This window comes from Lissotriton helveticus, chromosome 1_1 (genome assembly GCF_964261635.1).
Source record: "Lissotriton helveticus chromosome 1_1, aLisHel1.1, whole genome shotgun sequence".
NCBI lineage: Eukaryota > Metazoa > Chordata > Amphibia > Caudata > Salamandridae > Lissotriton > Lissotriton helveticus.
The window spans coordinates 1,943,868,181-1,943,894,532 of record NC_136057.1 but is presented as its reverse complement, the minus strand read 5'-3'; the positions used below and the strand labels follow the sequence as shown (position 1 = coordinate 1,943,894,532).

At 43.5% G+C, this 26,352-nt stretch overlaps 1 protein-coding gene across 1 annotated transcript in view; it reads left to right on the top strand.

Moving 5' to 3' along the window:
* Positions 1-26,352, top strand: part of AXDND1 (axonemal dynein light chain domain containing 1) — a 532,992-nt gene that overhangs the window by 254,193 nt on the left and 252,447 nt on the right. Inside the window, exon 14 of the mRNA XM_078643748.1 lies at positions 16,322-16,488. Coding sequence (XP_078499874.1) covers positions 16,322-16,488 — 167 coding nt within the window. The remainder of the gene's footprint in view (positions 1-16,321; positions 16,489-26,352) is intronic.

Genomic DNA, 26,352 nt, shown 5'->3' with positions numbered 1-26,352 from the left:
TATTTTGCAAATCAATTGCTTGTACCACAACAAACAACAAGGTAATGGAAGGAATACTTGAATTACTCATCCCCATTGGTAATTGCTGAGGCCAAATTCCTGTCATTCACTTTCACCCACTGTGCCTCTCTAGATGTATAGTCCACCACATGCAAATAAGCATAGTTCTTCCTCCAATAGAAAGAGGCAGACGGAGTTTCCAGGTTAGGTCCCGTGCAGACAGGAAGACAAATAACCACAGCCCAGTTCTGGCCTACTTAGCCATCCTCAGTGAGGTACCGCATGAGTCATGGGCAAAGCAAGCACAAGACCCATGTTTGGGTATACTTGTCGCACTTCACGCAATAGGTATCTTCTCTATTCTGAGGTCTGCACCAAATAGATTACTGAAAAAAAATTTTTTTAATTTATTTTCTTTATTGGATTTTTCCCCTTTTTATGCAAGCAGAACAGAGAGCATATAAGAACATAAAGAAGAAAGATAAGGCATTACATCACAGAAAAAAAAGGTCAAAAACCGTTCTCAGAAATGAAAAATAAACATCGCAAAGTAACATTTGTTCATAATCAATAACAAAGACAGGGAAAGAAGGCCAAAACTAGTACAAGCAGAATATTCAAAATACCCCAGAAAAGACATATGAGCAATACAGCTCCCCTTGAATCCATTGCCGAACAGTTGCCCAAATCTTCATGCCCAAAACTCTTTTTTTCCAGCCCTTCGTTCTATATATGGCCTCTTCTATATTATATGTAGCTAGAAGACGAGCTCTCCAAGTATCAAAAGAAGGGGGAACTGGATTGATCCATTTTTGGGTGATACATGCCCGTATTATTGCCATACAGATAAATAATAGATTTTTCTTCCCATCCGGTAATGTATCAGAGGTTACCCCAATTAGAACCAGTTCCCCTGTTAAGATAACTGTAGACCCGAACAATAGTGCCAGGAATGTCTGAATTGCAGAAAAAAGTGAGGATAACTGAGGACACAAAAAACATGTGTAATGCATCGGCTGCAAACAGCCCACATCTTCTACACTATGTGCCCGCAGTCGTCCCCCATATAGAAATTTTTTAGGGCGTATAGTATAGGTTGAATAAGGCCATAAAATGCTGTACTAGTGTAGTTCCTATATTCCCAACAGGCTCTGCGCATTGGAATAACATAAACGATAGTTTAGACGTAGGACTTTGGTCGACTAGGTCTCTATTGAATATGTTAGACTTAATTATGGATGTCAGCTAGCTCAGAGGTCACTAGAAACTTTCTCAAATTCACAAGAAGAGATTAGTTTCTGACAACCGCATAAACATGACAACTTTGTTCCCCCAAGAAAAAGGAGTATATCTCCAGAGTCGCGGAAACAATAGATAACTGTTTCACTTAGCCAATCGTGCATGCTTAGTTTCACCAGAAGTGCAGAGAAACAAAGAGACGGGCGTTTTCAATAAAAGAGGTTATTCATTGAACAGTCTTCTTTCTCATGCAAGAGAAGTGAATTGCTACAATCGCAATACTTCTCATAAAGTAAAGTGCGTACAGTAAAAGGAGTATTATAAAATAATACTGTAAAAGCATGGTATGGTTTCTAAGCCATACGGTGTTTAAAATGGATAAAATACATACAATGATAAAATAATGACTAAACATACTCAACTGGTGCTTCTAAGATACGCCTACCCCGGTGTACCTAACCTAAGCCTAGTACATGGGAAGGAGTAAGTGAGATGTAGTTTGAGTTAAGATCGTTTCTGCCAAGAATCTAAATCAAGAATTCTCTAAGGGTCTAATCAGCTCCGTACCTTGGTAATAGAACGAAGGACTCGATCTCCCAGCAACCCCCAAGGGTGACAGGGAAACAATGGAGCTGGATTTCTCGGCAGGAGAAAAGACAGCGTCTCTCTCAGTGGGTCAATGGGAGGGCGGCTTCCTTCGGCACTCGCTACAGCACGGCGTCGGGCAAGTAGATAGCCGATCTGCTCCATACCACCGTGTGTTTTGCTAGGGCAGATGATGGTATATTTATACCTGGAAGGTGCCGAGTTTGACGTAAGGTTGGACATAAGACGTCACTAAGAACTCGCAGTTATTTCAGAACTCCAGGAGTTCTAGGGCAAATCAATACAGAAGCAGGGGGAATTCCCGGACTGCTGGAGGCTTGGTTTGTTTAAGAACGCGTTGTGCTTTCTAGGAGTCTATGGGAGTAGCCTTGCCGTATTTGGACTGCATTGGCTATGACTTAATATGGGTATGATTCTTATGCCTTTATAAGGATATGATTTGATATAACCACATAAGGGCATAAATCGGGAATATTTAAATAGAGTCCTAGATTCGTCTACAACACTGTGTGCGTGATCTACCAGTAATCAAAATAGTGTTCGCCAATGCAATAGATTCCTCTATCTGGATATCATCGCTACCCAGCTTTTCAGCCCATCTCCTATGATGAGCCTCTATATCATCTGAACAAGAAGAGATAAGTAGGTTATAGAAATAACCTATCGATTTTTTTACTGAACATGCTGTCAATAAGAGGAATCCTCCGCAAGCCAGAACGATCCTGTAGATGTAGAGTATTAAAAAAACTATGAATCTGCAGATACTTAAAATAATAATGGCTTGTTAAATTATAATTATCTAGGAGCTCCGAAAAAGAGATTAGCTGATCATTCTGCCACAGATCACCCACACAATGAATTCCGCAGTTACGCCATCTGATCATAACATAATCTTGAAAAACTGGGGGAAAGATGCTAGATGGTGAAAAAGGTGTTTACAGCAGGATTTTCTGAATCCCTAATTGACGCTTGATTATCCTCCATACCCCTTATGCGGCTTTCAAAGTCTTGAACTTAGTTTTTTTAAAATAGCTTGGCTCTATGTTTTTAACAAGACAGCCGCGGCACTCCTCTCCCAATGCAAATTTATATATTGATGGTGAGTGACTCACTGGGATTCGTGCCTTTACCCCGATTATCAGCGGGCCGATAAACTTTAATACTGCTGCAAGATAATAATACAAAAATTGCGCGATACCCCTGAAATAATTTCTTATGATTCCTGGATGTGCATATATTCAGCATATGTAAAGAAGAGGAAGGCCCCCCCCCCCAAGCCTGTAAAGGACCTGGGGACCCCATTCCCGGGGCTGTGACATTAATTAAAAGGGAGGGGGGCCATGTGGCATATTTAAGGTCTGGCCACCTGTAAATCAGGCAGATGGATCAAGGGTTTGGCGGTGACAATACTCCGTCTCAGTTTTGATGGAGTATCCTCTCTGCCAAACTCTAAATAATCATGTAATATAAAGCACATGAAGAGGTACATCTTAATTATCATCTTATATTGGTATTTTGGGGATTCTGGTGACTTTTTCACACCACTGGACCTTCATCCTTGTGGTTTGTGATATCACAAGAACCTTTCTATAAATAAATAGCATATTATACTCTACTCATCTGCATACATTTTCTGGTGGATGCTTCAAACCACAGATTCCTTACTTTTTGTATATTCCTCTAAGCAGCAGACTTTAAGCATGGGAAAATCTGGTTCCTGAGACTGCCCAAGTTTGTGCTGAGAAGGTGAGGATGTTGTTGAACTTTGGGGGTGGTGTGGTACCCACAAGAGTACCCCTGTATGTGGATTAGTGACCACGTACTGTTCCGCATCAATATCCTTCCACTCCGAAAGTGAGGTGCAGAGCCACATGTAAATGCCACGTATGGCTACTGACATCAGTTGCTTTCTTTCTGCACCATTAGACCTGGATCCGGAGCAACCTCTCTTTTCTTCACAAGACAAAATGTCTGTGACAGATCCTCACCAAAATTGTCTTTTGCCCTTGGGGTCAGACCATGACTCCAAGGCCAGCAGCAACTACTCCCTGATGCATCTAAAGGCCATCCAGAACCATGAGGTGAAACTGTTTCTCCAGTATTGGATCTTTCATAGATTCACATGCTTGAATCATCCCTGTTGTCGTAGAGGGAGTCCCGGAGTGGAAGTTTCACAGTATACATATAAAAGCAGTAGATAATACGCTAATAGGCTACAATGCAAGGAACAGTCACTGCAATAGCCTATCCATTTTCTTTTGTAAAAAAGAACCAAACTTAGGCAGCAGCCAATCAGGCATTGGCACCTTCTAGAACAATCCCAAGTGAAGCTAGGTTCCTCAGATTTTCTACCGCACATCGTGTGAAAGGGAGTCTCCCTGTGCTCTGCTCAGTTTTCTCTTCTAAATTCCAGATTTCTACTCAAAATGTTGGTTTCTTCAAAGAAAGGTCTAACATGGTCATGTGCATCATGGGGTAAGAAGAGAATGCATGCTGAGGATACACATAAAAATTGCATTTACTGCCTTTACCCTCAACATAAGGTAAAAGACTGCAAAATTTGTAGGACTTTTTCAACCAAAACCCTTAAAGACAGAGAGGGTAGGTTATTGATTTAGCTTCAGACACTTAAACATAAATCTGACGTCGTGTCTGAGGATGAGGAGAGCTCTACCTCACAGGCTTCTCAGGAAGCATCCAAAAGGAGAGAGACCTCTTGAATCTCCTAAAGTTTCCAAGAAAAAGTCTCATAAGGAAGATGCAAGCACCTCACTAAAAGGAAAGCGCTCATTTACTACTGAGGAGAAAAGCCATAAAAAGGAAAAACAATCTTCAGAACATTCAATGAAAATAACAGTCTCAAGGAAAACTTATATCGCTGACGGCGCTCACATCTCAGTCTCCGTCAATACAGAAATCACTTTCTAGGCATGTTTCACCAGCTTCATCGGTGAAAAAACCTACATCGTTGACGACGGATACAACGACGGTCCCGTCGACGACACTACCAGTGACGACGTTGCTTCAACACCACCGACAACCTCATCGTCGATGGCAACTCGGACGACGATAACCTTCTCGTCGGCGTCCTCGTCGACGATGATGGTGGTTCTGTTGTCAACCTCTTCGTCTACGACCTAGTCAACAACAACATTGTCTACAATTCTGATGACGGCTTCTTCATCTGCTCCTGTCATGTCATGGTCGACAACGCAGACTCCGCTACCGTCGTTGAGGCTGACGATGCTGCATCCCACTCCTGGTAGTAAGCGTCTGTCGACGTTGCAACTCACGCCAAAGAATCCGTCGACGACGACACCATCGACGAGGCATTTTTTGCAGAATCCTGCAATAGTTTCACCTTTGGCACCTTCAAACTTTTTAAGAGGAATCTGACGATGATGGGATGTTTGACCCTGCTCACAGTCCCTCACAGCTTCATGTAAAATATCAAGATCAAGATGATGATGAATACGAAGGTTATTATCAGCAAGATTATCACCCTCATGCAATAATTCTATATATCGATCCTGTTAATGAGCCTATGGTCCACCTTCCTGTGGATCTTCCAGACTTGTTGCATGATTACCGCACACGTTTTCTTTCGGCAGCTATTCCTCCACCACCACTGCAGCCTGTCTCTTCTCCTCCACGTACCTCTGAGCCTCTTCATACGGCTTCCCCTGTGAGGGATACTGTTTTGCCACAACAACATCAGGACACTTCTGATGAGTGGGAAAAGACAGTCAATCTCAAAAAGATGGGCAAATAGGTGATGAATAGGAGGACTATGTCATATCAACCCCTGATTCTCCTTCTCCTCAAACTGTAGAGTCTCCACTAGAAGATATTGGCGTCTTTCATGCACTAATAGAAAGACAGCTTCACATTTCCAATTGTCTTTGACAGTCAAGCAATCTGACTGCTTTCTCTATGATTTCAAAGATTTATCCAGAAAGACTTTCAGATCTATACCCATTGTAAAGAGGACACCCACCACTGTTATCCCGGTCTTGCCCAGGATCGACAAGAAGTGTAACGCTCCTTATGATGCTCCAGTTTGTGTGGTACGACATCCCAAGCCGGATTCCGTTTTCTCACAAGCTGCCCAACAGAAATCAAGAAACTCTTTAGCGCCCATTACTACACCACCTGATAAGGAGGGAAGGCACATCAATAACATTGGTAAAAGATTTACAACCACCTCAGGTGCTACAGTTCATGCTGCTAACGCTCTAGCTATTTTAGTTAGATTTTGATCGTCAAATGTGGTCAGACATCTCTCAATTCATGGATCTCCTTCCAGAGAATGAAAGGCTGGAAGCAACAAAGATCCTTCTATAAGGAGAAAGGTCTGCATCAGAAATTATTGATGCCACTGTGGTCGTCGCTTCATTTGCCTTTCGTCAGCTCGCTGAAGCGGCTGTCCTCAGGTGTCAGGGTTGGCTGAAGGCAACAACGTTCTGCCCTGACGTGCAAAGCAATATTTTGGACATGCCATTCGAGGGTGAGACACTTTTCGGCAAACATATTGATGACGCTTTACGAGCCATTAAAACTGATACAGACACAGCTAAGGCTTCGGGCACACTCCATTATAGAAAGACCCCCATTTGTGAAGCCCTGGGCAGAAGAGCCTATTGTTTTTAAGGTGGTTACCAGAGATACCAGCCTCAGACTTACACCTCTTTTCAACCCTCTTACCAGCATCAACAGCAATACCGTGCGCCACTGCAAGCTGCTTAGTCCAGATATACTAGGCGGAAACAACAAGTTCAATCCAGAGATGCTTTCAGAAAACAATGACAAGGCCTTGCCACCTGCCGCTCTCCCCTTAATTGCTTCATTAAAGAAAATACCCCTCTCTTGTTACCTAGGCCAGTGGCAGAAAATAACAACAGACAAATAGGACTTGGATATATTAAAATATGGGCATACCCTAGAGTTTACCCCAACCCCACATCCTCATCCGCCTCAAAAATCAATACCACCACATCTTCAATTGCTAAAAAAAAGAGGTATTAATCATGCTTAGTCTTTCCTGTTTTCAGTTTCAATTTGTGGTAAATTCTGTTGGTTTTTTTTCAGTGTTTTAATTCCTTAAAAAATGGTGGTTACACATTTTTGTGCCATTAAAAACAATAGAAACAGTGTTTATTCACTGTTTATGGGACTTTTTCCTTTATTATTGCTTGCTTTCTGCACTGATAGTGCATGGTATATAGACAGTGTAAGTACAGTGTGTATGAGGTCCAAATACATTTTTACGAATCATACTTATTGTAGTACATCATACAATACTTCAGTGAGTCTTTTGGCATACCTGCTCTTTCTTTCCTTCACATGTAAACTTTTATCTGTGAAATGAAAAGAAATGAAAAGAGGATTTATAAAGCGAGATTGCTGCCCTGGGGCGTCCAAGCGCTAAAGAAGTGGTGCTAACCGCGGAACCAATCGTCACAGATAACTAGTTATGTGTTAAAAAGAAAAGTTTTTAGTTGCTTACAAAAGGAAAGCAAATTAGGGTTAGCCCTGAGCCGAAGTGGTAGTTGATTCCACAGTTTGGCGGCATTGTAGGAAAACAGCCTACCACCTGCTCTAGTTCTCTTAACTCGGGGGACTGTGGCCAAAAAGGCCTGACTTGAATGGAGTTGTTTACTGGGGTGGTAAGCTATGATCAGCCCACGGCTGATTGCCAGGCCCGACTGCCAATAGGCCTGGTGGGAGATTCACATTGCTTTGAAGCAAATTCTTTCCCGCACCGGCAGCCAATGTAGGCTCCTAAGCTCAGGCTTTGCTGACACTTTGCGGGGCAGCTGAAGCAGCGTGCGGGCAGCGCAATTCTGAATAATCTGCAGTTTCCGCACTGTGTAGTCAGGCGCACCTAGGTACAGGGCATTACTAAAGTCTAATCGAGACTGGAGCAGACCTTGGATGACTATCTGTTTGGCTTCCCAAGGTAAAAGTGGAAGAACTTTTTTCAGCATCCTGAGAAGACCAAAACAGATTGCTGATAGCCTGGTTGCCTGGGTGTTAAAAGTCAGGGATTTGTCCAACCATACCCCTAGACTTTTTATATTGTCTTTAGGTGTAGGTGGTGTACCCAGGCAGGGGGGCCATGGAAAGTTCATATTAGATAGGGCAGCAGGGCCAAGGAGCATCAGCTCCGTTTTGTCTCCATTGAGCTTGAGACAGGATATCGTCATCCAGTTTTTTACTTCCTCCAGACATTTCATCAGGCCACTCAGTGCTGGCTGGCCGTCTTCCTGTGCGAGGGAGACCACAAGCTGAGTGTCGTCAGCATATGTAATGATCTTAATGCCAAATGGACGGACGACCTCAGCCAGTGGTCTCATATAAACGTTGAATAACGCAGGGCTCAAAGATGAACCCTGAGGAACCCCGCAACTCAGTGGTTTGCTGGAGGAGACCGTATCTCCCTCAAAGACCTGAAAAGTCCTATTACTCAGAAAGGATTTGTGCCAGATTATTGCTCTTCCTGATATTCCCAAATCAGAAAGGCGACACAGTAGCGTGTCATGATTGACTGTGTCGAATGCCGCACTCAGATCGAGTAGGACCACTGCCACTGATCCTCCTCGGTCCAGAATCCTTCTGGTTTCCTCGATGACTGCTAGGAGAGCGGTCTCCGTGCCATGTTTGGGATGAAAACCCGTCTGAGTGGCGTCGAGCAATTGGTTACTTTCGAGAAAATTAATTAAGTGTATATTAACATGTTTTTCAAGAATTTTGCTCACCCAGGGGAGCAGGGAGATGGGACGATAGTTATTAAAATTACCAGGGTCTGCATTTGGTTTCTTCAAAAGTGCACGCACCATGGCTTGTTTCCAGGTGGGCGGAACTATCCCGGAAGACAGGGAGGCATTAAGAAGGTTCGTAACAGTGGGGAGGACAACCTGGCTTATCGAGACTAGTACGTCCGGTGGGGCTGGGTCACAAGGGGAGCCTGACTTTACTTGAAGCATCATTAATTCAAGGGTCTCATGATCCAGTAAAGGAAACTGATCAAGTAAAGGGGACTGGTCCAGAGTGGCTGGAACCTGATGGGCAACTTCTTGACCAGAAGGGTCTGGGTCCACCACCGTGAATGATACATAGATTGGATGCACCTTTTGGTAGAAGAATTCTGTCAAATTATTTCAGTGAGCCGTTGTGTTATAATTGGACGCAGGGGGGGGAGAGGGTTTAGTAAGACTCTTTACTATTTGAACATTTTCTTTTGGTTTTGATTTAGCCAACATAATTTTTTCTGTGAAGTAAGCCGCTTGTGCGCTTATTATCTCTTGTTTGTAGGCTCGTATCGCCTCCCTATATAGAATTTGATCAGAGGAGGCAAATTCCAGGCGCCGCCTTCTTTCTAATTTTTTACATTGTCGTTTTTTTAACCTAAGCTCCATTGAGTACCAATGGGTGGTTTTCGACGACCGCTTCAAAGTAGTTTTACAGAGGGGAAGTGTAGCCTCGAGAGAGTTTAGAATCCACTCATCATACTCCCTGTTGGCTACTTAGGGATCCTTATTAGGTGGGGGTCTAGAGGTCCTAAGAGCATCGGTCCACTGTTCCAGAGGCAGTCTGGACCAGTTTCTAGCTTTCCGTGGAGTAGGAATCAAAGAGTATGGCTTGCTTATAGACAATGTAAGAGGAATCAGTGAGTGGTCAGTCCAAGGCAGCCAAATAATAGAGCCAACTCTGAGCTCAGAGCAATTACTGAAAATTTGATCCAAAAGATGGCCCCTATTATGTGTTGAGGAGACCACCAGTTGTTCCAGTTGTAATGCGGCTAGGTCGTCCGCCAGCTCCATTGCAGTGCGGTCAGTGGTAATGTCAAAATGGATGTTAAGGTCGCCTAGTAGCGTAAAGTTGGCAGGAATTGTGACCAACTCGGCGACAACCGGTGGTAAAGCTTTATGAAACTGCTTAGGGGGTCTGGGGGGCGGTATATAAGAGTGCCCGAAAAACAATTGTTGGGGGGAAAATCAATACTGAAAGATAAACTTTCACAGTCTGGGATAGAGTCAGGGGAACATCGGCAAGTGTACTGTTCTTTATAGATAATTGCCATGCCACCTCCTCTCCCTAGTGCGCGGTCTTTCCGCATGATCTGATAGCCCGGAGGTAATGCCTGTATTATGTCTGGTTCGGAATCTGGCGTCAGCCAGGTTTCCGTTAAAAAGACTGCGCCTGGCAGATGTTCCTCCAGCAATAGGGCAATTTCTATGCTATGTTTAGGTAAAGACCTACAGTTTAAGAGCAGCATGTTGATGTCCCGCTTCCCATCCTGATATTGAGTGGTGTTCAGCTTGTATTTACAAAGGGGACAAACCGCGGGCAGCTCTAGAGCGTGATAAGAGTGCGCACAGCTAATTTCTATACTGGTCCTCATGCTAAGAAGGGAATCAGATCTATAATACCTTCTCTGTGGAAAAGATGCAGGGGTTGTGGCCCCTGGCCCCATCCGGCCGCGGACGGGCGCAGACGGGCTTGCCTTAGGCGCGCCTTCCCGCTGCGCGGCCGGCGTAGGGTGTTCATTATATGCAGAGATAGAGGGTGGGGCCGAACAGCTAGTGTTGCGACCGGGGCTACCCCCAATATGGCGGCGGCTTTCTTTCCCCGTCCCAGCACCTACTCGGCTGTGGTTGGAATCTGCAGGCTGACAAATGCAAGGAGGTAGGTCTACGTAGTTTTTAAAACAGAGCAAAATGCAAACAGAACACAAATAAAAAGATAACAGTTTTAAAATGTGGCAACTAGTTGTCCCGGCTTTTCGCCTCAGGAGCTAGCACCAGCTTCTAACTAACGCGACTCGTATTCAGGGCGATTTAAGTACTGTGGGTAGGGGTCGGGAGGTCCCAACAGCGAGTGCGGCAACCGGGGCTACCCCCAATATGGTGGCGTCTTTCTTTCCCCGTCCCAGCACCTACTCGGCTGTGGTTGGAATCTGCAGGCTGACAAATGCAAGGAGGTAGGTCTACGTAGTTTTTAAAACAGAGCAAAATGCAAACAGAACACAAATAAAAAGATAACAGTTTTAAAATGTGGCAACTAGTTGTCCCGGCTTTTCGCCTCAGGAGCTAGCACCAGCTTCTAACTAACGCGACTCGTATTCAGGGCGATTTAAGTACTGTGGGTAGGGGTCGGGAGGTCCCAACAGCGAGTGCGGCAACCGGGGCTACCCCCAATATGGTGGCGTCTTTCTTTCCCCGTCCCAGCACCTACTCGGCTGTGGGGGGAATCTGCAGGCTGACAAATGGAAGGAGGTAGGTCTACGTAGTTTTTAAAACAGAGCAAAATGCAAACAGAACACAAATAAAAAGATAACAGTTTTAAAATGTGGCAACTAGTTCTCCCGGCTTTTCGCCTCAGGAGCTAGCGCCAGCTTCTAACTCTGTAAAAAGGCCCTCTCACATTAGCACTTGAGACGGGCAACGCCAAAACAGCCAGTACACAATTTCGTAACTCTAGCCACTGACCTAGCTTTCCATGGCAATGCTGGTGCACCTGGAGAATGCGATTCTCTGGGACCGGTTCTGCATCAAATGCGTTGAACTAGGCTCACATACCCTCAGAGTTATTAAAGCGGTAAAAAATTAAGCAGCACTTTGAAAGTCTGGTGAACATTCCCCTTAACGGAAGGGATCTAGAACTTGTGCAGAGTATCACAGTGAGGCTCCATTGACTTCAAATGCCATGGTTGATGAAGGGACATTTCTGAGCATCATTGCAAGCCATTTCGCATACATTCTAAAATAAGAATTACTGAATTGCTCTTCAACATTTCTTTGCTTACCAAGTGGCAAGCACTCTAACATGGAACATATTGCAGTTACAAATGTAGTAAGAGCGTCTTTTGTCTTTTTGCTACAGTATTCTAAGTGGTACATATTGGGAAAGATTCTTATGAAACCAGCCATTATACCGATCAGTGAAAGAATCATGAGGAGCCAAATATCAAATATGATTTTGATATTTCCAGATTCTCTACAGTTGATGAAATAATTAAACAAGACCTAAAACATGTTTCTAAACCCTGCATCTTTGGACCAAAGACCACAAAACTGTAAAAAGCAAAAGGAAGAAGAAACAATATATTAGTGTCATTTCTAAATAACAGAACTCAAGCCGAATAATGTTAGCCCAGTCTTTCTTGCTGCTACCTTGTATAACAAAGTTACATTGTATTGCCCCCTTCAGGAAAGAATAAAAATAACTCTTTCACTCTCCTTTTCCTTTCTTTGAATGGCATTTAGTTTGTGGTTTTGCGGGTGTTTTTTTCAGTGTTTATATGTTTACACTGGTGAGGGCTAATTCCCTTTCGGTGGGGTTTTATCATTTATTATAGGTTTAAACTTAAAAGAGGATAGCCTATTTATAATTAAAAAAACACTAAGAAAAAAGAAAAGGCTACCGGCACGACGCCATAGGCGCCGCCCCCTTTCTGCACCACTCTGCAATCACGCCTCCTGTCTCTCTGCTGGTTGGGGAATGAAGTGCCTTTGGCTGCTGACGGCCCTTGGGGGGCCAAAAAGATCTCCTGTTACCTCCAGTAAGTCCCACAAAGCAGGATTGCAGAGAGGTGGTCGAAGGCCATGCCCCCTTTCTTCACTACTCTGCAAACTCCCCTCTCTACGCACTGGTGGTGTGGGGAGGAAGTCCCCTTGGATGCTGAGGGTCTTTGGAGTCCAACAAGCCCTCCTGTTACCTCCATTATTCCCACAGAGTGCGACTGTTGAGAGGTCTTCGAAGGCCACACCCCTTTTCTCCACCACTCTGCAAACGTGCCTCCTGGTGCACTTCTGGTTGGGGGATGAGGTCCCCTTGGATGCTGAGGATCCTTGGGGCCAACAAGCTCTCCTGTTACCTCCATTAGTCCCACAGAGCGCGATTGCTGAGAGGTCTTCAAAGCCCATGCCCCCTTTCTCCATCACTCTGTAAATGCACCTCCTGGTGCACTGCTGGTTGGGGGATGAAGTCCCCTTGGCTCTACAGTGTCCTTAGGGGCCATCACACCTTCCTGTTACATCCAGTAAGTCCCACACAGCGGAATTGCTGAGAGGTCTACAGAGGCCATGCCCCCTTTCTCCACCACTCTGCAGATGCGCCTCTTGGTGCACTGTTGGTTGCAGGATGAAGTCCTCTGGGTCGCTGAGGGTACTTAGGGCCAGAAGAGCCCCCCCCCCCTTTGTCCACCACTCCTCAAACGTGACTACTAGTAAAAAAAATAGAAATTCACTTACAAAACCAAAGGTTACACAGATAATATATTTAGGAAATAAATTTTTTTAAAAACCTTTGAAATTCACTTAAAAAAACAAAGGTCGCTGGGTCATTATAGTTTACAAATAGAATTGAAAAAACCTTAGAAATTCACTGAAAAAAACAAAGGTTACAGGGATATTATAGTTAGGCTCAGATTTCACTCGTACAAAACCAGTGAAGTTCAGCATTTATCGTTACCTGAGCTAACTATAACTTACGCACCCGCAATGCACTGCTTATGACCTCACATATTACATCACTCATGACATGGTCAGTTACAATGCTGATTACATCTCAAATCACATCACTGTAGACATAATCCACAGAAGCACGCACACCTACTCCCACCCTCCTACAACATCTCATACACCCACTCAAATACCCTCAAAACCACTGACATACCCATTCGCCGACCTATACCAGTGCTCACATACCCACCCACTCCTTCATAGAGCCACTGACACACCCACCCACTCACTCGCATAGCCACTCACACAACCATTCACTCACCCATACAGCCGTTCATACAACCAGTTACTCACCCACACAGCCTGCCACATAACTATACACTCACCCATACAGCTATGCACACACACACGTATTTACCTACAAAGTCACTCACACCCACTCACTCACCCAATCAGCCTCTGAACACAGCCACTCACTCACCCATACAAGCCCTTACACACAACCACTTACATACCCATTCACACATCCATACAAGCACTCAACATTCCCCGTACTCACCCATACAGCCATTCACACAGACATGCATTTCCAATACAGCCACTTACTCACCACTCACACACCAACTTACTTAATGAAACACACACTCAGACACTCACTCACCCATACAGCCACTTACACACCCAGTCAATCACTCATACAGCCATTCAAACACCCACTCACTCACCCATACAGTCACTACACACCCACTTACCTACCCATAGAGCCACTCACACTGCCACTCACCCACTCATATAGCCACTAACACACCAATACAGTCACTCACACAGCATTTCACTAATCCACGCAGCTACTCACACACCCACTTATATACCCATTAGGGCACTCACACACCCATACACAGAAGAATACATTCAGTCACACAGCCACTCACATGACATTATATTAAAAGTAGGCCTGGGCTGTAAATTCCGGTCCGCTCGTGGAATTTGGGTAATTGCGCGTTCCGTGGAGAATGCGGAATTGCCAAAAAATATCCTTCTTCAATGGGAAGCCAGTTTAGTTGAATTAGGTCAAGTTGATCATGAGATATATATATATATATATATATATATATATATCTCATGATCATATTATACCTGACCTACTTAACTGGCTTCTCATTGAAGCAAGGATCCACTTCAAGAAAGCTTGTCTGACACATAATGCTATACACCTCAAAAGCCCTGTTTACCTGACAAAGAAACTCGAGCTCTCTGGTTCCTGTCGAAACTTAAGAAGCTCCAATACTTTACTCCTGAAACCAGGTAAATTCAACAAAAAAAGAACTTACAATCGCACCGTCTCAGGGCTGGTTCTAAGAATCTGGAATGCCCTACCGACGGAAATCAGAGCCAACCCCTCAACTGCTTCATTCAAGAAGCAGCTCAAATGGATACTTTTGGAAGAACTTCAGAAGCAATAGCTTCTGTCATGTGATATTTACTTCCCTCTAGTGCTTGACAATCATTCTTACTCTGTGTATTGAAATGTATGCCTGACATTCATTTTCTCTTTATGTTGTGAAATATGTACTTGACAATCATTTTTCACTTTGGATTTCAATTGTATTGTGTCGTTCTTCTTATGTTGCCTTTTTGTACTGTACTTTTACCGTTTCTTCATGTCAACGTTAATTTTTCTCTTTTTACAGTGCTCTGATACCCGTTCTGGGTCTTGTTCGCGCTTTATAAAACTTTTCAAATAAATATATATATATTCCTTCACACCGTTTCCCGTATGCATCCACTGCCTCCCAAACAAAAGAAGCATCGTCTCAAGGTACCCACAGGAATGGGTCCATAATATCAAGGAAATTCCTTTTCACAAGTATGACGCTTCCCTGTGTAGTTGCTTGTAAAGCCTTTAATCAGCCACCATTGTACGCGTTTCGGCTGAGCAGCAGCCTTGTTCATCACACCAGCGGAAACTCGTACAATGGTGGCTGATTAAAGGCTTTACAAGCAACTAAACGTGGTGGCGTTGTACATAAAAAAAAAAGGTAAACAAATATACAAGAGAATATCTCTTGGAATAAACCATTAATGCAGATGCACTCAGAGTGTTATATGCTGTTTATTGACATAGTTGGCAGAGCGGAGGAGCATCATGACCCACACAAGGCTTCGCATTTTTATCAGTCATCGTGCCCCCCATATATGTAAACATGCTATGCCACTTATTTGGAACAAGTTTACTAATAAATATCGACCCACACGTTTATTACTACAGTGCAAAATTGTTATTACCATAGCAGAGTATCCTGACTTTGGAAAACACATTGTAGAATCACTTTACAGAAGAAAACAGCTGGCGCCATACTCACAAGGACTAGTTATTGCCATTTTATCTCATTGCACAGATTTAGGTTTTATGTATGGTTAATCTTCTTTGTTCATATTTACTGCACATGAAGTAGCCTGAAATAAACCATACATGCACACCCTCTGACTGTAATATACTATTAATTTCCATTGTTGATGGAGAGGCGGGGCATTATGTCCTACTCGAGGCTTGCCTCTGGTGAATCATGGCCTCTCAACAATCGTAATAAATAGACTGCATATATGTACACACTCACACACACAGTTGAAGTGAAGTAATCTGTAACTTTTCCCATAACACTTTAATGTATGTTTAAGCAATCCTCTGAAAGTCTTTTAGAAACCTTGTTAAAGTGCAGCTATTGCTATAAAATAAACTGAAAAGTCCCTGAAATTCTAGTTATGCCAGATCAGCCAGGCAAACCATAACTCTCACATCAACACTATATGAGTAAAAACATAAAAAAGAGAATGCAATATACAAAGAACATCCGTGGTGAGAGTGATTTCTCAACTAAATCTGTCAGCATATAGTCTATCCTATCCAGAGATAGTCTCAAAGTTTTTCCTTTGATCACTGAAATATAATCTCTGCTTTCTATGCAGCCATCACTGGTTGGTTGAATCTTTAAATTTTTATTTGACTGCAGGACACACTAGACCTTTCTCAGATTGAGCAAGTGACCGAAAGTTGGCGAGAACTAATGGTTCGGTTTGGAGAGGAGGTAGAGCGCGCCGAGGAGTCCAGCCGAGAGAAACTGCTGCTTCTCCGTGGCGACCTAGAGAAATGGCAGCAGCATTTCAAGGAAAAAGTGTTGTGAGTCACTTTTCATTACCCAGCTGTCTTGCCTCATTCTACTTCCATTCTTTAGTTGATTGTCCTCTTTCTTTCTCCTTTCTTCAGATTATTGGTGCCTTTATTTTAAGTTTTTTATCTCTCTATTTCATTCAAACTGTCACTCGCGCTGTATTCTTTTATCTCACTTTGCTTCACTTTACCTCGTCATAAGTTCACTTCTCCACTCTCCTTTATACATTTGCCAACCCTGGTGGCAAACTGTCTGTCTCTTTCAAATTCTAGTGTGTTTCTTCTGTTTTGATAGGATTTGCAATTTCCATGATGCCTATCTTGTATAGGACTTTAACCTTTAGGACAGCTAAGGAAAATTGTCTTTTTGAAATGAATTCTAGGAAGTCTAAGCTTACCTTGAGAAGACTGTTATGAGCCATGTTTTCACCAGGTTTGTTGACATAGCATTTACAGCTGGCAGAATGATGGACAGGCCACTCAGTGGAAAGGCTTTCAGAGTGTAGATTGCTCATCTGTAAACTGGAGTTTCCTTTCTAAGATTAAAGCCCCACTCAGAGTTCCCCTGCCTCATTTAGAGTCGGGGAACACTGGGCTGACAGAGGAGCTTCAGCTGGTTCTGCTGTCAGAAACACTTGATCTGACAGCACATCTTCCACCCAGGCTGGTGGGTGACCTTGGTGGTCTCTCCACCCTTCTCAGGATGGGGGTGTTCCTTGCTCAGTTTCCCTACCTCATTCCGCCATGCAAGGTTTTGCTGATCTGGGGCAGGGAAAGCTAACAATGGTGCTTACATGGAGAAAGTAAACTCCCTGTGTGATATGGTCATTAATTTTTTTCTAACTGAAACAACTTTGGGAATTTGTTTCAATAAATCAAAAAATTCATGCTGAGTGGGTGAAAAAAGATCACTCAGCATCCATCTCTTCCTTCAATGTACCTGCACCGTGGAATATGCACTGAAGGGTACTGCGATACCTATGAAGAAGGCCAGGATCTTTAAATATGATGGGTAACCCTGCCAGGAGAGTGGAAGCTGGGCCTTCGGTGACCTGGTGAGCCTGCCAAACTTAACATAAGGCCCATGTCTCTAGTTTTGAACGAGAGCTGTAAACATACTGTGACACTGTGTTCCAATTCCCTTCCCTTTTCCTTTATAGTGAAGGTTTTCCGCTAGTCAGTCAGCTGTGTAGTATTCAATAGGGATTACGACATTCTGAATCAGTGATCTCGGTGTCCTGTTTTTGAACAATCCCTGCCTGACCCAATACAATACTAATGCAAAACTTGCCCTTGTAGATGACAGTGGGTTGCTATGCCTCTCTCTGCCTGGCAGGCTCCTAAGTAAAAAGTTCCATTCTGCGAATACGATAACTCATCATTTTAGCACTCTCTTATCAATTGAAAATAGCTATATCAGACCCCATTCGGAGGGCCACATGGTAAGCAGGGGTGCTACTGAACCACAGCCATGGAGATGTGTGGGCTCATTTGCCTCTCATCTCCCAACATCTGTCTGATTATGGCTCTGCACACTGGGCTGCGTACAACCCCTTCAGCAGTTGGCTCTCAGTGGTAGCTATAGCGAGCCGTCACAGACTTCTCATTGAGGTTAGTGTGGGGGTACAACATGCTCAGCAGTTAACAAAGACCCAGCAGCATAATAACGGATTGTCCAACCCGGTGCTTGTCTTTATGAAAGAGAAGTACTTTGAAAACGTAATACTACCGGCTACATTATGCAGGTACTTAGCGTATCTGGAATAGGGCCACTCTATCACGGACGGAGTACCTTCAATGCTCACTCTCACATCACCCCCACTCTACAATAGGACAAATCTGCTGTGGGTCTCAAGCACATATGAAATACTTGTGCCTCTCAGGCAGAGTTCTGCACTAAGTGTCTCAGCCTTAGGTTTCTTACCAATTGTGAGTCCTCATGGTGGGCCTCATCTAGGCTTCAACACACATCTGCCTGTGTTCTACTTCCATTCGGGAAAGATATGGCAGTCCTCTGTTCCTATCCCTGGGAAGATGCGGGGCCACATGGCAAAGTGAGGAGGAAACTGTAAGCAGGAAAGCAGGTTGTCTTTAGAGAGTTCTGTTTGGTGAGTCGTTGGCTCATCTGGTCATACCTGTCTGGGAGGGGGACAGGGGTTAAGGAGCTGATGCAGTCCGCTCGGGTCTCATGTTCAGGTGGCCACAGTTGGGTTGCTATCAGCTGCTTTACAGTTTCAGCTGTGATGATTACGTTAATAGGGCGCACTTCTGGTGAGCGCCTCGGTCAGCCGTGCGCAAGGTTACGATGATGAGGATGACTCGTATACATGTTGGGCAAGTGCCGTGAGGGATCAGCTTCAGTTACAGTGGCATTGACCGCTCGTGTTCACTTTGTTAGGGCTGCGGAATAACCACTTCGATGTCACTTCAGGCACACTGCAGCAAGTGCTGCAGGCTGCAGCAGCAGGGGTCCGGTCAGGCACATTGGTGTGATCCTTCTGCAAGTGCCACAGACCCTCTCATTCAGAAAGGGTGACTTGCGCAGCAGTCGCACTCTCAAGAGTCTCTGGCAGACGGGTCCTCAGTTCTCAGGTCAACCACTCTTGTTCACACTAGTAGTCAGCTACTCCTGCAGAGCTGGCTCGTTCCTTACCTCATCTCTCAGGCAGGATACTTCGAATCATTTTAGTACAGGAAGACAGCTGTCATTCAGATCAGATTCCATGGGATGTGCCCTGATTTCTGGGAGGCTGGCTGTCAGGCAGACATCTGCTCTGGTTGCACAGTAGTCCTATCAGTACTCTACGGAGCACCCCCCTCCTTCGTCAGAACCTGAAACTGGAAAAATAAGTGGGTCAACAAATCCCACTTTTTTAAGGGTTCAGCAGATGACAGGAGATGTGTATTCTCTGTCTGCAGTCTCAGAACCAGTTTAGGCCGGTTCTCCTTTCATGTGTCATTCTCAAGCAGACTTTCAGACTCCGCTTTGTGTAGAGTGATGCTTCTCAGAGCAGGGCCATCTCCATGTTGGAGTGCCCTTAAAAGAGTCACAAAGTTGTGTTAGCATTCTGCACCTGGCTTTGTCTAAAGGCATATCTTGAGTGATCAGGAAGGGAGACAAAAAGTTGGACTCTTCTAGACCCTCCACAGTCTGTATAACAGACTGTAGTCCTAACCTTCTCCCCACCATCTACCAAATCGCAGTGCCCAGGACACTAATCAGCAACCCTCTGCAGTAAAAACATCTAATGGAATTTCTAATGGCAGAGTTGTCTCCTTTTCACGCACTTCAATAGCTAGATCCCCTCAGTTCAATCTTAGGAATGTCAGCAATACACTTCCAATGTCTGGGAAAGTAGTCTTACCTCCATATTGTACACATGGACATGCCAGGGTCTTCCAAAACATAATCCAGAGGCCACCTTCACTCTGGTTTGATCAGACACACAGTATGCATGTATCATTTAGAGTACAAACATACATATAGGTGCTCTTGCACTGGGATGTTAAGGCATGGATTCGGGTTAGCTAGTAGTAGCAGAACTTTACACAAGTGGTCCAGTAAGCCACCATTCCTGTGACAGAGCACTGGTTTACAACTATAAAATCACTAAAAACACGCTATGCTGCCATCACTGCTCTACAGGGTGCAGGTCCATATTCCACTGTTTGTGCATGTTTTGTCATCAGACCTATCCAAGTGTTTCCTCACCCAACCTTGCTTGCAGTTCCTACTTCCCTAAGCCTCACAGGCACATCATTAGAATTGGTGATCATATATCTCGCTCTTATCACTTGTGAAGCGCTCGGCTTTTTTTTTTTTGGGCCAGGTTTGCGCTGTACAAATACCACATACATACATGCATACACCTCTCTAACCACTGTAGCCGCCAAGCACCTTACCAGTTGGCTTGCCTCGAGAATCAATCCTGGAAACTCTGCAAATCTGTCTTTATACTGTTGTCTTTGCCACCACTGTACTTATCATCATGGCTAACATCTACGTCTGCCTCGACTTCACTGAAAAATTTCAGATTTATCAGATTGCCATTTGATATTAAGGAACTCTACACTCCTCTATGTGCAACACATCTGGAAAAAAAATCATCTACCTTCTATCCCCAACAGCCCTCCTTATCTCCAGTTATTTTTCTCTCAGATGCCCTCACATGTTCTCCCTCTGCTCAAGATTAATTTATTTACCACTGTGCAACTTGAATCCTTTTCTACCACAACTGTATTTGCTCTGTCCCATCTGCGTATTTATCAGAAAACTTTGTATCGCCCAATCCAGACAGATTGGTCTGTAATCATCTCATCAATCATGGGTAAGCGAGACTATTGTAATAGCTCACTTGGAGCATTCCCCTATTATGTGTTCTATCTCTTTGACAAAATCAACTCTGCCACACAAACTGTTTACCCAGTATGAGCTCCATACAGCCGTTAAATTTATAGATCATTTCCAAAGAAACGTTGCAGGTCAAACTAGTTATGCTGGAGAATCATTTCTATCTTTCTCAACTGGTTACTTGGTACATTCCGCCTGCTTTACACAATATGTAAAACCTCCACATGCTAAACCTACAGATTCAGCCTGCTGCATCTTTATCCGATATGCGATGCAGCATCTGTTGCATCACATTTGGAGCATGTCTTTGAACCGCATGCAAACTCAAACAGCATCTCCCACATAGCTGATTCTTCATCTATCACATTCTAAACTATACACCTCTGAAAAAGGTGCAGAGGAGCCAATACAATTCAGAGCTTTGCTGCATCCTTCGAAGTATAAATGCTGCACAAATGATTCAATACAATGCAGTGAAATACTATACAATACAAGCCACATTTTTGCACGCAGTAAGGTCCTTATGCTGCTGCTTCCTCCCAACCTGGTTTCAGACACATATGTTTGGCTCTCCCCTATCTTCAGGAGATGGGGACATGTAAGTCTACTTGTAAGTCAGTGGGGGTACTGTTGCACGCAAACGGAGCAAATCTCAGCTAGCAGCAGACTACGTATCACACACTACAAATTCATACAACGCACCTATTACACCCCTGCTAGGATGCACAAATACAAACTCAGGGAATCCGATCGCTGCGATAGATGTGGCTGTCCAAATGCTGATTTTCTGCATTTGGCCTGGAGTTGTCCGGGTGTACACGATTACTGGGGTCAAGTTCTGGACGCTCTGGAGCAGATGACCACGATATCTATACTGAAAACTCCTCTCCTTGCATTGTTGGGCTACACGGAACACATTCCTAAGGCACATCGAAAGTATGTCTCTCTAAGTCTCTTGCTGGCCAAAAGAAGATTGGCCTGTCGGTGGGTAGGGGGCGGGCACGTAAGTTTAAAGATTGGATAAAAGACTTGTTGTACTGCCAGGAACAGCTATCCCATTATGCTGAGCTACTTTCCACTGCCTCATGCCCTACAGACATCTGGGGTCCCCTGACATGTTATTTACTCGCACACCCAAATACGCATCCAGTTACTGACGCGACAATCTCCTCGACCTCACCCTCACCTCATGGGCAGACGAGACCTCCCTCTTCACCTCTGCAACCCTAATGTCATTCCCACCTCATGCCTTATTGCTCACCTCCTCCTTTCTCAACCTATTGCTACATGGGTGCGCGCTCAGGTGATTCTTTCTACTCTTACGAACTCTCTACCCTGATTCCGGGCTCACCACTTCGCTCTGTATGTCGATGCTTCTGCTTTTTGACAATTGATAAAGATTGACAAGCCGATTATATGAAGCATAAGAACATTACTATGTTGGACACCAGAATGCACATTGTTGATGTAGGTGGGAAGTTAATTAAATAATTAACAATTATCGATGAATTATTAATTATTTCATTGATAATTTAGTTGGTACGTTATGTAATACTGATTCATTATACTTAAATTTATTTGCAGATTACGTGGCATGTAGGGGTATACGGTGGAATCTTAATGAATAATTAATAAATAATAATGAATTATTCATTCATTAGTTAATTGATTATCAGATATGCTAATTCTGTTATACTTATTTAGTTTAGTTAAATTTTAATTGTGGGCTGCTAGGTTTGAAGGGATATAGTGTGCAAAGTTAAGTAATAAATAATTTAAAATGCTTTCATTGATTATTTTTAATAAATTGTTTAATAATCATGTATTTTATATATTGTTTTTGGTTAATTAATAATATTCAGATTAAGAGTCTTACATGTGTTCTAAATGAATAGGGTTATTCAAATGTGTAACATTTGTTAAGTGAATTACTTTCCCTACTGTTGCATGATTGGAGTGGGAATAGTAAATCTTACTCCTCTGAAGTTGAATGCTTCTCCTACTGTTGCACAGACTGAAGTGGGAATACTAAATCTAACCCATTCGAAGTTTAACATATACCCTACTGCTGTGCTGGTTGGAGTGGGAATAGTAAATGTAAACACTCTGAAGTCCTACGCTTTCACTATTGTTGCACAGACTGGAGGTGGAATAGTAAACCCACCCACACATGTGTGAGTGTTTATATGAGTATATATTTATGTGTAGTATTACATATTATTTAAATGTACTTAATTTACATTATATTAATGTTTATATTAAAGTATTTGGAGTCACTATTTAAAATCATTCATATATTGACAAAAACAATATTTTCGTATGTTTAATGATATTAGTGTGAACCGATATTTTATTTACAATATTTTTGACACTATATTTTTATAACACAATATTGTTGTTTTCGATATTCTGTCAGTGATCCTGTATTAGTTGTAGTCCAGAATGCAATTCGAATTCTGGATTGCGGCCATCTTAGTGAAAACAGAGATTGGTGATGTCTCGTTGTGTATGGTGGTCAAAAGATACATTTGCCTGCACTCTTAAAATTTCGGCGCTAGCAGTTCCTCACAGTGCGAAGCACTACAGTACTCTTTTGTACACTTCTTAATTACCAACTCTATGACAATGGGAACCCCTATTCTGTTGTTTCTAACTGTACCACAAGAAAGTGTAGCCATGGAAAACAATTCCCTGAAATTTGGAATTGCAATGTAGAAATTATCTTGATAAAAGTGATGCCCATTGTTCAATAGAGTATGCACAAGATTCCAAACAATTTCCCCATTGGTGATAAAGACTCAGGGCAGCCGGGTGGTAAAATGCTAGAGTCTTCCCAGTGTGGATGTGTAGCCTGTAGGTATAGCCAGAAGAACGTTTGCATAGCAGGTACAAATTGAGACCATACCAAGCTCTTTTGCTTTTGATGTGCTGCTTAAATGGCAGCGTTCCATTGAATAACGCCAAGGTCTCATCCACAGTGATGTTATGTCCAGTTGTGTACATTTCTTTAAAATGGCTGGCAAAGTGGTTTAGCACAGGATGAACTTTGAAGAGAGGATCACAGTCTGGGTGGTCTCTTGGAAACGCCTGTGCACCATCATTGAAATGTAGCATGCCATGCTAAAACATACCAGTCTCTACTCACAACATTGAGTAACAAGACTAGCAAGGAGACATAGATGTAAGTATGTAGTAAGTAATCCCCCATCAGAAATTTAAGACCCCATAACTTCCTCTAGCATTAGACATTAGTTGGAGTTAACTGATTTACTGTTCAATGAGGCAGTAGCCTGTCTCTGTCCTGCATCAAATACTGCCGAGCACAAAGATTTGTTTGAATAACCATCTTACAAAGAACACCATCATTTACAAACCGATTGAAAAAAATCAAATGGAGTGAAATTGCCTGTGTCTACAGAAAGAAACAGCAACTTCAGTAAAAGACTGTTGAACAGGTTGGACCTCATCAGCAGCAACCCACATCCGTTGATCCTCCATTGTTGCTTCAGCAGACACAAGTCTAACCGATTGTGGGTAAGCACGAGGTATCCTTACTCTTGGAGCTGCCACTTGACTGATGCGGCAACAGCAAATATTTCACCATCATCCATAAAATCAAATTCATCTGTGATTTCCTCTAAAAGAAAAGTCACTGCCAGAACCATCTCCACCCTCAACATCATATGCTGCGTTAATATCTGAATCCTGCATAGGCTACAGGTCTGAACTGAATTCCAAAATCAGCCTCAACGCTCCAGCAGTAGACATCCTATGTCAAGTCACATTTGTAAATTGAGAGCAAAAAATCCAAAAGGGAAAAGCACAGAAAATAAAACTCACTGAAAGAATATCTACTCAAGTGGAGTACTGATAAATATGTGAACAAAAAAAAATCTGGCTTCTGTTAGGTAGCAGTGTTAAAAAGTTAATTACGCTGCATTACAAAAAGCACACTATAAAAATAATAATGGAAAAAGAGTAAAATAAATCTATATGAAATAAACAATAAAAAAAGGATAATTCATCAAAACCAAACATTTTATCCTAATGTACCACCTATGCTAACTATAAAAAAGCAACAACAAATACTGTAATAAAGGGAATTCTCTTAATTCTCAAAACCCAACCTACCACAACAATCCAACTTTTTTTTCCAACCAGATTTTATTGTTTTTCAAATACAGATACATCACACACATACAGTGTACACTGACCATGTCCTCTCGTATATTGGTTACATACGCCTAATATTGGAATTATTCTCTGGCGTGCTCAAACTAACAGTCCCACTTAACAGAACACCCCCCTTGAGTTGCGATTAACAAATATTCACTTTTCGTGTCCGATAAGTTCACGTGGGTCGTGCTTCCAGTACCCACGTGCACTGGAGTGCCGGGCAATGGTCTATTCAATGTTCCAGTCTGTCGCTCCCATGGTCTAGTGCTGCGGGTTGCAGAGTGCTCGCCCCGCTATCATTGTCCCCAGTTATCAACTCATTCACTAACCCTTCCCATGCCCTGGCCCTATCTATTTTGCCTATTCCCTGATGGGCTTCTCTGAGCAACAATCGGCCTTCCCTCCTGCCCATTTCTCAAGCTCTTTTTTCCATGAGGTGATTCTGGGCCCTCCGGGTGTTTTCCACTTTCTAAGTATTTCTCTTTTAGCCAGAACATAGGCCAGGTCTTGGAACTTCCCAGTTGTCCTATTTATGGCTGTGTGGGGAAACCACCCTAGTTGGAAGTGTTCTGAGGTATGTGAGGTGTCCTTATCAATGAGTTCAAACACTACTTGTCTCACTTCTACCCAGAAGGGTTGTAGCATGGGGCAATTCCAAAACATGTGAATTATGGGTGCTTCCCACACTCCGCACCGTGGGCATGCTGCGGTATCCATGCCGAAGTATCTCCTGATTCGGGACGGTGTGAGATATGACCTGTGCAAGGCGTGAAAATGTATTAAACCGCACGTTTCTGGATACTCTCAGGGTTCGCTCTAGGATCCTATCCCACTCCACTTCTGGTATCTGTTTACCTAAATCCTCCTCCCATTGTAATCGCAAGCGCTCTAGTGGTTGTTGTATGTCTTGTTTCATGGCCTGGTAAATGCATGACACTGTTTTAATCTTCCCTGCACAGAGCACCACAGATCTGCACCCGGTTAGTGCTTGCAGCTCGGTACCTCCTACTCCCCAGTGACATCCAGTCCCTCTAGCAAGGGCCCCATGCTTCAAGAAGTGACCTCCCTCTAAATCGTACGCAGCTCTTAGCTCGTCATATGGCAGCAGTGCAAGTCCCCCACCAATTTCAGTCCTGCCTCTATCCAGTCTTCTAGACCTACCCAATACTCTCCCCGTGGTAAGTAGCACAACAGCCTGATGGGTATATCCAGAGAGTAGGAGGTCTTGATGCCTACCTGTCTCAGGTACCTGGCCCAACAACGCGCCACCAGCTTGGTCTCCATTATGTCCGCAGATGTATCCCACCGTACTCAAAGTAGTATCTTTGCAAGGGTTGCAGTGTCCT